At 39.0% G+C, this 16,722-nt stretch overlaps 1 protein-coding gene and 1 long non-coding RNA gene across 2 annotated transcripts in view; one reads left to right on the top strand and one right to left on the bottom strand.

Annotated features, from left to right (window-relative positions):
- Positions 1-308: 308 nt before the first annotated feature.
- LANCL1 (LanC like 1) overlaps positions 309-16,722 on the top strand; it is a 36,944-nt gene continuing 20,530 nt past the window's right edge. The window contains exons 1-3 of the mRNA XM_019802912.2: positions 309-361; positions 673-769; positions 4,216-4,333. Of these exons, the coding sequence (XP_019658471.1) occupies positions 689-769; positions 4,216-4,333 (199 nt within the window). The 5' untranslated portion in view covers positions 309-361; positions 673-688. The remainder of the gene's footprint in view (positions 362-672; positions 770-4,215; positions 4,334-16,722) is intronic.
- LOC117801133 lies at positions 7,285-15,323 on the bottom strand. Its single transcript, XR_004623613.1, has 3 exons — positions 15,266-15,323; positions 12,904-12,976; positions 7,285-7,543 (listed from the first exon to the last, which is right to left on the bottom strand). It is a non-coding gene; the product is annotated as an uncharacterized LOC117801133 (long non-coding RNA).

Below are 16,722 nucleotides of genomic sequence, written 5' to 3'. Positions count from 1 at the left end.
TGAGCAGTAGAAATATGAATATATTCAGGCCTCAAAGTAGTCTTTTCTCCTTCTCCAGATAAATTCCTATTTTTATAACTCATTAGGACTTGAATTAATTTTTTTTAAGTAAAAAAGCTACAAGAGAAGAAAGGCAGGAAATATTGAGCACATTTGCACGTTACTCTAAGCTCTGTCCTTACTCCAGCTACCCAGGAATTAAACCACCCTGTACGATTCTTTAGAAATCACACTCCTGTCTCTTTAACAAACTGTAAACGAGAAGGGGGCGGGCTTCCAGGGTGTCAAAGGTTCTGATTGGTCCGGCTGGCAGGAAGTGGGCGGTGAAAGCATTGCGTCTGTCAGTGTCCGAGGCTGCGAGGTGAGAGGCCGAGGCCTGGCCGGGCTTCGGGACGCTGAACCTGCCGCACCTTCAAATCGTGGGAGTGGGAGGGAAGGGTGCAAAACGGGGTACTTTCATCGCGGTGGGCGCGTTGCCCTGGCAGCCTTTTCGCGGAGCTGCAGCGCCGTGGCAGCCGTGCCGCGGTGGGCCCTGGGTCCACTCAGACCACCAACACTGCGCAGTGGCCCAGGAGCTGGAAGGAAGGTGTTGCGCGGTCTCTGGCTGCTGTCCTCGCAGCGCGGCCGAGGCCCCTCTCTCAACCTACTTTCTTTTTTTCCCCTCTTCTGCAGGCTCGCTTCCGGCGTCATGGCTCAAAGGGCCTTCCCGAATCCTTATGCCGATTTTAACAAATCCCTGGCCGAAGGCTACTTTGATTCTGCCGGGAGGGTGAGTTTTGGGATACATCTGCCTGCATTCCTACCTCCAGCCCCTAGTGTTGAGAAAGGAACTAGTTTTGCCTGAAAGAAAGGGATGAGCATCCCCTTCTAAAAATATATGTAATTTCAAGATAAATATATAAAATACATGTCAAAATATACAATTTGAGTTATAACATTTCTATAAGAAGTCCCTGTTGTTAATATTCACAGTTGAAATAGCCTCAACCGTTGATAATTTAAGTTATAAAAATTGGCAAATACGTCGTTTTTCTATGTGATTTTGCATTTTTGATCAATTTTGGTTTGCTTTTTAAAGAGAGGGGAGGAGTCCTGGTGGTATGTCACATGTGCCGTGTTATTGCTTTATATTTGTACACAAATATGGGCAGGGTAAATGATGAGAGTAAACGGGGATGTGTGGTAAAAACATCTTTAAACTGAAAGTGCTGAGAAAAATCAGGAACATAGGCCTGAAATTCTTCCTATTATTGCTACTCTTTGCAGGACATCCCCACAGCTGGGGGGGGGGAAATAGTAACTTAATATTACTTATAAACCACAGAGCAAAAGAGAAGCTGGATGTAAGATACCACAGGCCTGTGTCTTCTCATGTCTCTTTGAGTGAACTTAATTAAGAGGGAATACAGTTCTTAAGAGTGTCTAGCTGAGAAATTCTCAGAGCCTGTTAGGTTGGAAGAGTGATCTCTTCAAAGTTTGCACATAGCTTTTTTTAATTCTACCAGTTTATTTCTTCTAAACTTTCCATACAAAAAGCGCTTCACATGAGATATAATGGTCCTAGAGATTTCGTACCTGCCAAGTTAACTTTATGTGCCTCATTCATTTGTCACCATGGATTAATTTAACATCAGTAATGCAAGTAGGAGGAATGAAAGAGCTGGCTAAGAGTTGTAGGATAGGAGGGTACCAAAATATATAGGAATCTAGAGTCAATCTGATTTTTAAAAAAGATTTATTTATTTATTTGAGAAACAGCAAGAGGGAGAGGGAGAGAATCTGAAGCAGATTCCACATTGAGCCCAGAGCCCGACTCTCAATCCCACAACCAGCAGATCATGACCTGAGCTGAAACCAAGAGTCAGATGCTTAAACAACTAAGCCACCCAGACGCCCCTGATTGTTTTTTTTTAAGACCAAAATTAAACTACCCAAGCAAAGCTTCTTACAATGATCTTGACGTCATATGGCTTCCTTTTGGCCATTTGGACCTGTGTTCTGTCTACCTCCGCAGATCCTGAAGCTGAAGTATTTTGTCCTGTCTTGTTGGAGGAAGACCTGCTGTTTCATGCAGACTTGGCAAAGAGAATGCTTGAGGATTTATCCTAATGACAGAAGCCTTCAATAAAATATAGCTCACTATTCAGGCTGTTTATAAATTACATGCTTTTACAGATTTAACCATTTTAAGAGAGAAAAAAACATATTCATAAATTTAAAATCTGGTTCAAAAATAATAAAGTAATTTATCACCTAACACATGGTTTTGGACAGATTCCAGAAAGAAACTAGCATACCAGTTCTAAAATTGTTAAATGTTGAACATCAAGATTCAGACCCTGGAGATCTGTCCTCCTTAATTTGTTAACACAGACATTTCAATAAGGAATTGGTCTGTTTTCTGGCATCTGTCAGAAAAAAAGGGCTTTTGGAGACACTGCAAATTATTGCTAGAGTTTGAATAATTTTGTGGTCTGCCACAAGCAATCAATATTCTCTGGCAGGTCACCTTTATTAAATGCAGTTTTGTGACAAATAAAAAGTAACTTCCCTTCCTGAGACTGAGGTGTTCTTATTCTTCGTCTCCAAGTAAGGCCAGGCAAAATGATAAATTATCCATGATCTATGAACAGAAGATGACATGTTCTCATATAGATGCACTCTTCGTCTAGTTGAGATTTATAGACCTTTTATATTAATATTGAAGTATATTTTATCTTACTAAATGTATTTTCAAGACTTGTTGAAATCTTAACCTCTTGGCAGAAATTGTTAAGTAATGGGAGCGTGTCCGTCAAACAATGTGGTTTCTTCTTCAGAGTGGGAAATAAGGGATCATGGTGCTTCAGAAAAATTATCCAGATATGGTTGATTTGCCTTATCAGAGATGCTCTTCAGAAGTAAAATTTAATAACTCTCATAATAATTCTGATACTGCCTTCTTGTTCCAATGTTAAGATGCCCTTTTTAAAAAACGACTTTATGATGTTAACAGGTAGTAGTTAGGTTTGTTTTTATAATCTTCACATGGTGAAATGAAATGTTTGTGCCCATGTAGTATTCCCCAACATTGTTATTATTAAAATAAAATTTTACTGCTCTGTAAAATCCAAGTCTGGGAATCACAGCAGGTTTCTAAAACTGTGGAGGGATATATTAGAGTGACCTTTTAAGACACTAATGATTCAGTGTATACAAAACTTGGAATTGTCTTTAGGATAAATAACAGTGCTTTTGTGGGCCTCACAGGCATCCTTCCTATGGATAGCACTACCCCACAGCCCCGGCTTTCGTGTGCTTTTTAATTCATACCCAAATTATTGCTTGCTGTAGACCCTTGGACTGCTTAAAATCGTAAAAATATCAGCAGTTACATCCCTGAATGTGAGAGACCTTAGGCACACAGTCTCATTTGATCCTCAAAGTACCTTTTGAAATTGGTGGGGCAGGTAGTATTATCCTGACTTTATAAAGGTAATTGAAGCGTAAAGAATGATGAGTAGAGCGCGATCACTCAGCTAATAGTGGATAAAGATGTCGCCAGCCTCATTCATTGGGCAGTATTTATGAAGCCCTCCTCTGGTGGGCACTGTGCTAGGCATGGGTTTTTTGATGCTAGGTCTGATCTTCTCTCCTCTCTGCCTGAGGCTTCTGATGTCCATGATTCTATTTTGACTTTCTTACGCTACTTCTACAATTTTTAAAAATTGTTTATTCATTTTTTACAAATGGATTTGATAAATGTTTATTCTCATTTTTTAAATAATAAAAGCAATGAGAAGGTTTCCTTAGGGAATTAACATTGCTGCTGCTTGAATAGCTGGAAAACAGTAAACATCTTCTGATTTGTGCTTAATTTGTTAAGATGACTTTTATTATAATAAAAAATATTGGCTTAAATAACAGATGCTCCCTATTAGATGGAAATTACTGCATGCCAGTTTTTCATCAGCAGTCTACTTTAGTATTTAATTATAAATTTTGTGTAGGACATTTAAGTTACAAAATATTTCCTTCCTTGGGTACGAAAATGTCATAACACTTTTACGTTTTATTAATTTGTGGTTATTAAGAATAAAATAATTGTCCAGTTCTCCCACGCAGAAGAAGTGGCCTAAGTGGAAATGAAGTACCCTCCTATTTTTGATAGCCTGTAGTCCAGGAAGTTGAGTGGTCCATATTTTTTTATATTTGTTTTCCCTTTAATATCTACAGCTGACCCCTGAGCTCTCACAGCGTTTGAACAATAAGATTCGAGAGCTGCTTCAGCAAATGGAGAGGGGCCTAAAGTCGGCAGATCCTCGGGATAGCACCGTTTACACTGGCTGGGCAGGTATGAAATGCTGACTGTAAGCTGCCGTAAGCATTGTAGAGGAGAGCCAAAGCATTACCTTGTGAGAGTGTCTGACAGGGACACCCTCCCGTGCTTCCTGTGTCTGCGTATGAGTAATTGCTTCCGGGAGAATGCTGTGCTCTCAGCCTAAGCCTTGGGATTCGGATTTCTAACAGTGCTCTGAATTTAGGGCAAGGGAAGCATATTTACAGAATTCATACCTGCCACAAATTTGGATGGCTGCTTGTGGAAAGAAAATTGATGTTTAGCATTACATAGTTAATTTGGAGATGGAATTTCAGTGGGAAGAGTCCCAGAATACAGTGTGTGAAACAGAAGTAAGGAGAATTAATCCATAGAAAATAAAACATGCCCAGATGTGTCATTTAAAAAAAAAAAAAAATTACCACATTAACAGGGATCCATATGTGAACACAGAATAAACCAGAGATTCTCTGAACTAAACCTCCTCAATAGTCATTGCTGGTTAGGTTGCATTTAGTTTGCTAGTCATTGAGAGGCTGGAGAAAGTTTGGGAAGAAACAGGACGTAGATGTCAAAGAAATGCGAGAGAGACAAGTGAAAGAAGGAAACTTGAAGAACTTCAGTTAGTTTACTAATGTAGAGAGACAGAAAGATAGCTTTATAATTTCAAAGAAGCACAGTTTAGAGACTAGTGTTTTCCGGTTACTCTGAAACGGAGACAAGGAAGAACAACTTTTCAGCTTAAGGAATTGAAATTGGATTTTAAGGCGACGGTGCCTGTCATGGGCATGCAGGTTCCTGGGCCTCACAGTGGAGATACTCAGTGTAGTAGGTCTTGAGTGGGGCCCAAGATATGCATTTTGCAAGCCTCAGTGCTCCTGATATAGGTAGTCCTCTACGGACTGCACTTTGAGAGCTTTTCTCTGGCAGGAATTTACTAAAAGCAAATCTTTTAGTAATGGCAAGTGATTCTCTCTTTCCTTATGAAGACAGGAAGGCAAATAAAAATCGGAATAAAATTATACTCTCAGGGATGTTTAAGGTCAGTGTTTTATAAAATAAGAGGAATGAACTAGTTAATGTTGGGCCCTCCCTCTTAGCTTAGTTTTATGACTTGGGGTGATTTTAGAAGCTTAACACAAGATATGTTAAAGATGAGAATAAAGTGAAAGTATTCTGCTTCAAGAAGGAAGGTATGACAACGGTTATCATTTAAATGAACACTACTATTTTCTATTTAAGATTATAAGACTTTGAACAAAATAGGACAAGTACAATGCATGGTTATCTTTAGCTTTCCTCTTGATTTCCACATTGTTTAAAGCCCAGACTTATACATCTTTTCCTAATATAATTGGAGTTTTTTTATTTTGTTATTTCTGGCAAAAAAAAAAAAAAAAAGATAGACAGATGGCTAGATTTAATTCCCTGTCTATAAAAAGAATGAATTAAACCTCTATCCTATTCACTCATTCAGGTGAGCTTATATTATTACATATGATAAGGTACCTTGCTTTAGGGGGAAAAGAAGTGGGGATTGACTTCAGTTTTGAATTAGTAGTTTGACAATGTTAGGAAAAACCATCAGTCAGGCCCTCTACTGCCAGGGCTATTTGAGAAACTAAAGGTTAAGTAGAAATAGAAATAGAAAAGAAATTTGACTCCAAAGCAAAATGCAAGTGTGTTTAAATTTTTTGACAGTATGAGTTCACAGTGTCATCTCCTTTGAATACCAATATCCTTCAACTTCTTATCTTTAAGTATTTATGATACTTATTGCTGGCTCCTGAAAGCAGCTTATATGGCAAGTGTCTTAGGCAAATTGGCATGCTAAGCATTTTAGATTGTTTTATGATGTAGCATAAAATCTGCCAGATAAATTTGCTAATGGCTTTTGAGGCGGGGGTCCTGATGTCTCTTAATTGAGCACTGTTAAAAAGCCATTATTTCCATGTAAAATGGACTGTCTCTTCCAATGTTTTCATAAGTAAAATGCTTTCCTTCCCCTGCCAGTGTTTAGATAGTCTAAATAGCATGAAACTCAGAATTGCATAAGAAACTAAAGCTAATTTGACACATAAAATCATGTCAATACATTCTCTTCCCATTACTGTATCTTACCAAGTATGGCGTCTTTATTATTGCAATTTTATTGCCAGAAAATGCATTCGTAAACATTTTAACACAATAAAAATACTTGCCGTTATGTGTCAAAGCAGTGTTTACATAATTATGTGTAGATTTGTATGTTACTGTGTGTTCCCCGTGTTATCTTCCAAAGAATGATAACTTTTAGAAAACAAGGATTCTATTTCTTTAACTTTGTTCACCAAATTTAGTTTCATTTTTATAAATATTAATTTGTTGTTTGCTCTTGTTGCTACTTTGTCCAAAATTATATTATTTTGGGAAACACTAATTATTGTAGAAAACCTTTAAAACTTGATCATTTTCTTCAGCATTGGTATTTTTTTGTTGTCAGTCTACAGTGAAAGCTTTTGCAATTTTGTATGAGAAAACTTCATGGTTATGAATTAGAACTTTATACAGTTCTTTTTTTTTTTTTTTAAGATTTTATTTATTTATTTGACAGAGAGAGACAGCCAGCAAGAGAGGGAACACAAGCAGGGGGAGTGGGAGAGGAAGAAGCAGGCTCACAGCAGAGGAGCCTGATGTGGGGCTCGATCCCATAACACCAGGATCACGCCCTGAGCTGAAGGCAGACGCTTAACCGCTGTGCCACCCAGGCGCCCCTGAATTAGAACTTTAAATTACCATCCTGTTTTGTTAAGCTTCATTCCCCAATAGAAGTATGATCTGATAGTTAATGCTCATTCAGATAGAATTAGGATTTAGAATAGGGTTAGGTTCTGCTGCATATACCAAAGGAATGAAAATTGCAGTGACTTAAATAAGATAGAAGTTTATTTTTCTCTTATTTAAGAGAAGGCCAGTGCAGTCCAGGGTTGATACAGTGGCCTCAGGATGTCAGTAGGAACCCAGTTTCTTTCTGCCCCATCGTCCCTCCGCCACTGGCCTCTACCTCTTGGCCAGATAGCTGCTGGAGATTCATGCATTACATCGGCTTTTCAGGCTCCAGAAAGGAAAAAGAGGCAAAAAAAAAGAATGCATTCCTCCCCCTTTTAAAAGACTTCCTGGAAGCCCCATTCAACATTTCAAGTCTGCTTCTGTCTCATTGGCTGGAACATAGTCACATGGTCACACCTGTTAGCAAGGAAGGATAGTAAATGTAGTCTGTTAGCTGGGGTTAAGTGGATTTGGGGCTAAGACCTAGCAATCTCTGCTATAAGTCTTATATAACAAGAAAAGTGATCCTTTTTTTTTATTCCTATGTTTGCACAAGGCATTTGGACAATGAGCCTTAATTTTTTCCATCTGCAAAAAGATCTCTAATGTCTGTCCATTTGGGGGAAATTTTTGTCTATACAATATTTTGAAATTCCCTAAGCAATATTTTGCCTGTTCTGTGAATCTAGGGAGACTCACATTTGGAATTTGTTTCAAAATACAAATTTTTCAAAATTTACTCATTTTAATTTTGTTTTCATTTTAATAAGTACTAGTCCTTTCATAAAGCCTGCCATAGAAAGGAAGTGTTGTAGGAATGCCAAATCATAATTTTTCTAGAGCTAAGTGTAACTTCCCTCAAGAAAGGGACTGCAACTGGTTCTAAACTTAATACTGTGAAATGTTAGCATTTTCTCAGCTTGACTAAACACTTCTCTGCCTCCTTTCTGCTTCCCCTCAAACTCTTGTTTGCTTGTCACAGGATTATAAAGTTCTTAATTTGTTCATACCATGCATTAATCCATAGTAAACCCCATACTCTTATGATTGTGTTTCTGCTTCGTGACTATAAAAAAAGCTACAGAGGTAGGCTGCCCAGCTTCATAATACCTCATTCATGCCATGACTGGGTTTGCCTCAGTTGCTTACTTGATTTTGGAAATGAAAGAGTTTTAGTGAAGAGATGAAGTACCCATGTGTTTTTAATATTACATACGTACTTAAAACTGAAAAATTGGACTTCCCATCCTTTTTTCCCATTTTCTTTTTGAGAAAAATTGAAACTAATAGTGAAAAGAGACTTACTAGAATTTCTGTACCCATGTTATATATGCATTAGAAAACACTGTGTGCATAATGCTTTATTGGTAAGGGGTATGTGTACAGGTTTAAATAAAAATTTAGAAGAAGCAAATCACTGCTTTAGAAAGTACATTCACTTTACAAACTATTTTACAACTGAAATTGTCTTGGTTTTTATTGTAAAATGGAAGCAGAGGATATAACACAGTGGTGAGAATGGTTAACATAGGCTTTTAATAGGATTCAGACATCATTTTCATTAAAGCCTACATATTCAGTCCTGTGGGTTGTCACAGTGCAGTTTTACAATCTATATTCCTGACTTTTACCTTTTTTAATTCACGACAGATAAAATGCCTTGACCCTAGGAAAGAAAGGAGGGGAGAATTTTTCAAACCTCGCAGCTGTCTCATATTGGCCAGTGAGGCAGTTATGGTAACAAATCTCTCTGGGGTCTCATGCTTATCCAGGGATGAAGTATTGTGAATAATCAATTTTGCAGACAGTAATTGAGAATTAACAAATTAGTACTGATGTTCAGAAACAAGAATTCAGTAATTTAATAATAAAATATATTGAGTAAATTTTGGTTCCCAAGGTAATGAGGATCATCAATATGCAGTTTCATGATCATTTTACTGTGTTGTAAAGGACAGGAGTAAAGATTAAAAGTGATTGCTATTAATAAAATGTTGTTCAGATCGACCTTTGAATGACAGAAGCCAGGATGTGTGTGCATATACCTCAGTGACTGATGTCATAGACATCATTCTAAGTGCTTTGCATTAATTAACTAACCTAAATCTCAGAACCACTCTATGGCAGGGATACTATTTGTATCCCCATTTCGCAGATGGGAAAACTGAAGCAAAACAAGGCTGAGTACCTATTGAAGGTTACAGAGCTAATAAGTGAGAAAGTTAGGATTCGTCTAGCTTTAGAAACCTGGTCTTTCCCCCGTGAGAGTATGTGTCCGTGTGTGTATTTACTCTCCACTTCTACATCTGAGTTCACCATACATTTGGTAAGTGAAGAAGGTCTACACGTAACTGTCAGATAGAGTAATTTGAGCAATGATAATGTGATGATACTCATGCCGTACAAACATTTTAGAAGTGGCTAATGACTGTAGTCAGTTTTAAGTGTTTTAGAAAAAAATGAGAATAGATGAAACATGCAAGGAATTTGGAAAGAAAGAGGGAAACATGAGTTAGGCAAGAGTAATTATTACTCTTTAAAAGTCTATAGGAAGAAGTTATTTGGGATTGGACGTAAAGTAAACCCTGGAAAGATTTATGGGCATTTGCGGCCAGAAAAATGAAATTTCCAGCACTTTGCTACAGAATTTGCTTCCGTGCTTCCTAATCCTGAATTAATGTATTCAGCATGGTTTCAGGATAGAAAATTAACTGGGCCAAAACAGAAGCTTTTCTTCATAATTGCCTGTATTTGAAAAGGCTTGTTAAAGACCTTCGAGTATGAAGTATCACCCATAGTCTGAACACAATCAGTAGCTCTTACAGCTGTTAATAAGCGATATTTGAAATGAACAGGACCAGTTCTTTTCACTGAAATCCTCTTTTATAAAATTTAGTACATTGAAGTGTAATGCATCCTGATATCGATGTGTAACATACGCCAGCAGTAAGCACTGGATTGTTCGTTCTTAGCTATAATCCTTTCCTGGTAGATTTGCCAAGAGTTCTTTATAGAATGCGCTCCCAGCTTGGAAAGCAAGGCAAACATTTTGGCTCTTTAGATGCTCCATCAAGAACTGTTCTTTATGCCTGTGCTCATAGTGGCAGACAGTACTGAAAAAAAAACAGGCGTGGAGGCCCCTTAAGATCAAACCCGATGGCCAGCTAACAAGGGGTCCTAAGTGGTGTCTGGGAATCTGTTGGGACTCACCAGAGAGCCTCATGGCCCCTGCCTTTGGACTGCTCTGGGTTTTGTTCCTGGTAGGTGTAGGTTCCAGGAAGGAAGAGATTTTAAAGTGCCTTATGAAACATAAATTACAAAACACTGGTGAGAAATTGTTATTATAAAGAATTAAATGAGCAGATGAAGTATTCTCGTGTTAGAAATAAGTGTTTAGGAGAAAAGATTGCTTCCCTTGCAGATAACATAGTAGAAAAGTTAAGTAAACCCAAGGGATAGCTGATCTCACTAGTGTCTTTAAGAGAGAATGAGGGAAAGTGCCAGCCCTCATTTAATTTCATTTTTTCCCACTCTTAACTATGATGATTCCTGAGGGAAATGATGATCAGCTCACACACACACACACACACACACACAACACACAAAAGACACACACAGTACTCTAGGGGCTTTAGTTCTAAAAGACATAACCCAATCTTCTATAACCAACTCACAAAGTTAATGAGGCTAAGATCAGCATATATTTCCTCTTTTCAAGTATTAGATAACATTTTAAATAAGAGGATATGCAGCATAATCCCTGGAGTAATATTAACTTGCGCTCTAAATGCAAGTCATTAAAGTGTTTCAAGATGCTTTTCCTCTGATCTGCCGAATGTATAGCCTTTGAGCTACAGCTTTCGCATGTGAGGCTTAGTTTCTGCTGATACCAGACTTATTTGAAAGGAATCACTCTGGCCCAGTATCTTTTCTTTGCAATTTGATCTTTTTATTACGTAGCTCTTCAATCAGAGCCAGCATTTCAGTGTCTAATTTGAACCTTAGCCAAGTGTCCTTCACCTTCATGAGAAGCACCTACGCCTCCCAGCAAGAGTTGTCAGGGCAAGCGGAAGGAAGAAAGGGCATGGATCTCCACTGGGTTAATTAGAGCCCTTCACAGTGACCACTAGATAGAGACCTGCCAGAGTGTTTTCTTTCAGACTGCACTTTCTCCGGTGTTGATGTCATTGTACTGTAGGTTATTTTAAGTGGCTTAGATACAGGCTTGAAACAGCTGTAGGATATAAATGCTACAAGTGTGCTTGGGTGAAACACTGAGAGCAGGAAGAAAATGTTGATAAATCAGGAGAAATGGCAGGAGGGAAAGAAAGAAGACATAGCTAAGCAATTTGCCTTTTACAGACAACACCAAGGAGGCTGGGGCTGTGTTTTGTCGTTTTTATTCCAGTAACTTGAGCATTTAGCACAATGCTAAGTCCATAGTTGGTGCTTAATAAATATTTATTTATTGAATGAATGAATGAATGAACGAACGAACAAATGGAGGGTGTTCTGCAATTACTATTCTATAGCATACCATCTACACAAACTGAAAACAATAACTTCAGCTAAACTAGGTGGAATGAGCAAAGAGTGGAATTCAACTTATTTCGTATGTCTTAGGATGTAGGAGAGTCAATCACATCTCTCCCTTGACTTCGGATCCAGCTGAGACCTCAAAAATCAGAGAGGGCTTATAATATCTGCGTTATACTTGATAAAGCTGGATAGAGAGCCTAGTGTTTAGACCTGGATGTAGAGTGAGTTTCTTCTTTTTTGCTGCCTGACTTGACCTTGCCTCCTTGGACTCAACAGAACATCTGGATAGTGCAAATATGGATTGCTACATGAGAAAAAGGAGAGAGAAGAGGGAACGCCTGAAGACAGAGAAGACTCCCAGAAAGCTCAAGAGAAGGGCCAGATGGCACATGTATAGAGAACATTTTTCTAGTCAGAGGAACCAGCAAGGGTGGAGAGAGGCAGGAATATGGGAACAAGAGTATGCTTCCCTCTGTACTTTTTGTCCTTTTCGCTCAGGCATCAGAGGTGAGGCAAAGGGACTGATTCAACACCCATTGAAATTCAGTCTAATGGGGTTGGGCGTTTATTGAGTAGTTACTATGTGCTAGGGACTTGCAATGATCAGCATGATTCACAGTAACTATGGAGTAGCTACTGTTATTTCCATTTTATGGATAAACATACTTAGGCACAGAGAGGTTTAGTAAATGAGGTAAAATCACACAGTAACTGGTGGCTTCAATCTGGTTTTCTGGTTTTCAGAAAACTGGTTTTCTCCCCAAATTACCTGTACTTAAGTATTTGGAGAACAGCAGCTGTCAGTGGACAGCAGCTTGTGATGCTTGACTTTAAGCTGACAGCTGAGCAATATGCTGGTCCAGGCAGTGTTTATATACTGTGGAGAGCGCTGCGCACCGTCACAACAGTGACTGGGAATGGGAATCCTGCCCTAAAGACAACTGTAATTTCTTTATTTTTTTAGAGAGGGGGAGAGAGTGATAACAGGAGGGGCAGAGGGAGAAGGAGAGAGAGAATCCCAGTCAGACTCCGTGCTGAGTGCAGAGCCTGGTGCAGGGCTCAATCTCACGACCCTGAGATCATGACCTGAGCTGAAATCAAGAGTCGGATACTTAGGCGACTAAGCCACCCAGCCGCCCCTAGACAACTGTAATTTTGTTGAAAAAATAAAAATGCACATAGACAATCTCACAAAATTGAGAAATGGTTTAAAAAGCAGCATATGAGAAAGTACCAACCTGATGTAGAAAGACAGGTGATCATACTGTATGGGGTTAACTAAAGAAAACTGTCACTTATATTTTCATAAATCTGAAAAGGAAAAAGACACGGTAATTGATGAGCTTTCAAAGTTTTGACTCGGGAACAGCTTATTTGAAACTCAGAACAACCCAGAGTTCCTGTTTCCATACCACTCAGAACTATTGAGACCCGTTCTTGGGGGTTGGCTGGGTGCCTATAGTGAGTCCAGCAGTATTTCAGTCTGAACACAATTTTTCCCACCAGAGTATGTGAGGAGAATCTTTAAAAGACCCCCAACCTGCAAGGAAATACCTTGCAGAGAGAAAGTACCATGGCAAAGGTTCTTACATCAGTGCAGACTGGTTATAAAATAAATGAATACTGTTAAGGAAGGATCTCTAAAGTGCAGCATTACAGACAAGTGTTTTTGAGAGTTCATACATCTGTGGAGATTTTTATCATGTCCACATACGTTTGAGACGCACGAAGGTCTTGATTGGTCAAGATGAATAGGACTAATGATCCCTCAGAAATTCAAAGGCTTAGTATTAATTACTTCTCAACAGCTGGCTATATTTATAGTACTACTGGGGATAAGTAGCTGAGTAAGGAAATTGCAGATTTAGAAGTGTCCCTAAGCAGTTTACCCTCCCTTCCCAGAGTAATAGCTACAGAAGGAGACAGAGTACAAAAATCTAGTTCAGAGCTTCCAGACTAAAAACCAGGACAGATTCCTATTACAGCAAAGTTTTCTTCAGTCCTTATGGTATCGTTTTTTTTTTTCTTTGAAGTAAATTAGTTGTCAGCATTTCAAAAACAGATTTCTAGGATGAACCGGGGCGGCGGGGGGGGGTGGGCAGTGCCAGACCTCCCGAACTTCTTACGCATAAAGAAAGACATCGATCTCTGGTTTTCAGAGTAGTGCTGTCCTTAGAATTTTCTGCAGTGATAGAGATGTTATTTTCTTGTCCATTAGGGCAGCCATTAGCCACATGTAGCTATTGAGCATTTGAAATGTGGCCAGTGTTACTGAGAAACTGAATTTTAAGTTTTGTTTACTTCTAATTAACTCAAAGTTTTCTAGACACTTATGGTTAGAAGCTTCATACTGGACACCACAGTTATAAGCAACCAAACAAGCTCTAGGAATCGTAAGATCAAAGTAATATATGTCTGGGTCTCTTCTGGCCTCTCAGACCAGACAGGAGGGTGTTTTTTTGTGTTTGTTTTTATTAAAAGCAACCCCTACCTACATTGGATTGATGAGTCTTCTAGTCCACTTGCTCCTCAAGTGCATCATAGAATCACTGACTACTCCAGGAGTCACATCATTCCCCACACCTTTGGAGGACGTTTGTCCAGCCTCTCTTCCCTAAACTCCAGATGCTTCCAGCTGCCTACTTGAGCTCTCACCATCGATGTCTGATGAACATCTCAAACCTTCTCTCTGCCTCTTCCCCACTGCCAGGCCCTGTGTTAGACATGTCTAGTGCTCACCCATAGCTGGTATCCCTCTCTTTCTGGACTCCTAGGAGGGTTAAACCTCTCAACTTCAGTGTCGTTAGGTGAGGCAACCTCTTCTAGTCCAGGGGCTGCCAGTGGAAGCAGCATGTGTCGCTAACCAGCCAAAGCCTGTAATTGCTGGTGTGAGGCCCTGCAGCACTCTTCATGTGGTATCTGTCTAGGATCCAGTTCCCTAATAAAGCCATACACGTTCTAGTCCCTTCTTGGAGGACCTGGACTAACCCATAGGGTTTTCTTTGAAAAATATTTTTTGGGGTACCCAGGTGGCTCAGTTGGTTAAGCGTCCCACTCTTGATTTCAGTTCAGGTCTTGATCTCAGGGTCGTGAGTTCAAGTCCCACATTGGGCTCCATGCTGGGCGTGGAGCCTACTTTTTTAAAAAAATGCTTTTGGGGGGGAATACTACCCCTTTACGTAAACCAAGCATAGATTAGCGTCAAGCCTAAATTTCTTTTTTTTTTTTTTTAAGATTTTTTATTTATTTATTTGAGAGAGAGACAGCCAGCTAGATAGGGAACACAGGCAGAGGGAGTGGGAGAGGAAGAAGCAGGCTCCCAGTGGAGGAGCCCGATGTGGGGCTCGATCACAGAACACCGGGATCACGCCCTGAGCTGAAGGCAGACGCTTAACGACTGAGCCACCCAGGCGCCCCCAAGCCTAAATTTCTGAGTCTGGTTTTTAATAATCTGAACCCCCAAGGAGTCTGTCCTTATTAACCATGTCATCCCCTAGCCTTTCCATCCACATGGACTTGCTCAGGCAATCCTGCTTGCTGGGAATACTACGCACAGGCTCTAGTTCAGCCTTCCCCTTTTGGTCCACACCCCGTCCGTACCTTCTTCTCCTTGATGGTATATTTTTCCCCCTGGGAAGGAGGGGATACTCTCTCCATCTCTGTCCATTCTTTCTCCACCAAGCCAGTCTCCAAGCTGTGAATAACTAAAGAATGAACATGGCATTTCTAAAACATTTACTGACTTGACATGCTTGATTCTAAGAGGTACTTGATTGATTTTTTTTTTTTTTTTTTTTTTGTTTTTTTTTTTTTTTTTTTTTTTTTTTTTTTTTTTTTTTTTTTTTTTTTNTATTACAACTTTACCCTTTAGGGAATAAAGTATGACCAACCAGAGTAGGAATAATCTCTTATTCCTGAAGGAGAGTACTCATTTCTTAACAGAATTATTTATCCCAAATGCTTTATTGGTCATCTTTAATGCGTTTGGGATTAATGGGCAAATAACGGATTAGATTTTGCTTTTCTCATTTCTCATTTTATCTCTCTTCATATGGATTATTTTCCCATTTAGAATATGTCAATACATTTAAGCCATGTATTTAAGCAAATCTAACAAAACAGTAAAATTCAGACCAAAAAAGCATTCGTTTTCATAGCTTAATCACAGTAGTTATCTCATAGAGTGAACCATCTAAGAAATAGAATATTTAACATCAATTTTATGTCAATGAAAATATCAAAATTCCTCCAGGGGAGAGCAAGTTTCTCTTTTTTTTTAATAAAATAATCCTAAAACCTAAAACGAGTTGGAGCATATTTTTACAATTAAATGCAATCAAAATGTAAATCTCCCTTCAGTCTTTTCTGTTCTAGAAGAAAAGGTGAAAGGGTAGAAGAAGGAAGCAAATCTCCTTTATCCTAACTTTTGCTTAGCAAATAATACAGAAAGAAATTTTATCTACTACTCAAATTTAAGCCCAGAATATTCTGGTTAAGTAGCATATCCTGTGATTAAAAAAGGAAACATTAAAATGATTAAATCCATACATCATCCTGTGGGGAGTCTCATGACCAGTTTTGATGGCTGTTATCCTAGAAGCCAGTACAGTGTTCTTTCTCATTATGTTAAATGTCCTTTAGAGACTGGAACCCTACTTGATGATGAGTTTATGAAAGGGTACACCTGTAACCCTTCCCTCCCAAGTCTGGCCCTTCCCTAGAGGCATATTGGTATCTTGGTGGATGAGAAGCATATTAAGCCTTGCAGTACTATTTGACTTTTTCCATGAAGAACAAATTTATTTTGATAAAAATTACATTTGAAAAGAGTTTGTTAAATCATTTTTTTTAAGATTTTATTTATTTATTAGAGAGAGAGAGAGCCCAAGCAGAGGGAGAGAGAGAAGCTGGCTCCCCGCTGAGCAGGAAGGGTTGCTGTCAGGACTCCAGGATCATGACCTGGGCTGAAGGCAGACCCTTAACAGACTGAGCCACCCAGGTGCCCCTGAAAAGAGTTTGCTAAAGCATAGACTGAGGCCAGGGCTGCGAGTGTATGT

Source organism: Ailuropoda melanoleuca, chromosome 2 (genome assembly GCF_002007445.2).
Source record: "Ailuropoda melanoleuca isolate Jingjing chromosome 2, ASM200744v2, whole genome shotgun sequence".
In the NCBI taxonomy this organism is placed as follows: domain Eukaryota; kingdom Metazoa; phylum Chordata; class Mammalia; order Carnivora; family Ursidae; genus Ailuropoda; species Ailuropoda melanoleuca.
The sequence above is the reverse complement of the archived record's forward strand: the minus strand, read 5'-3'. Positions and strand labels throughout refer to the sequence as shown.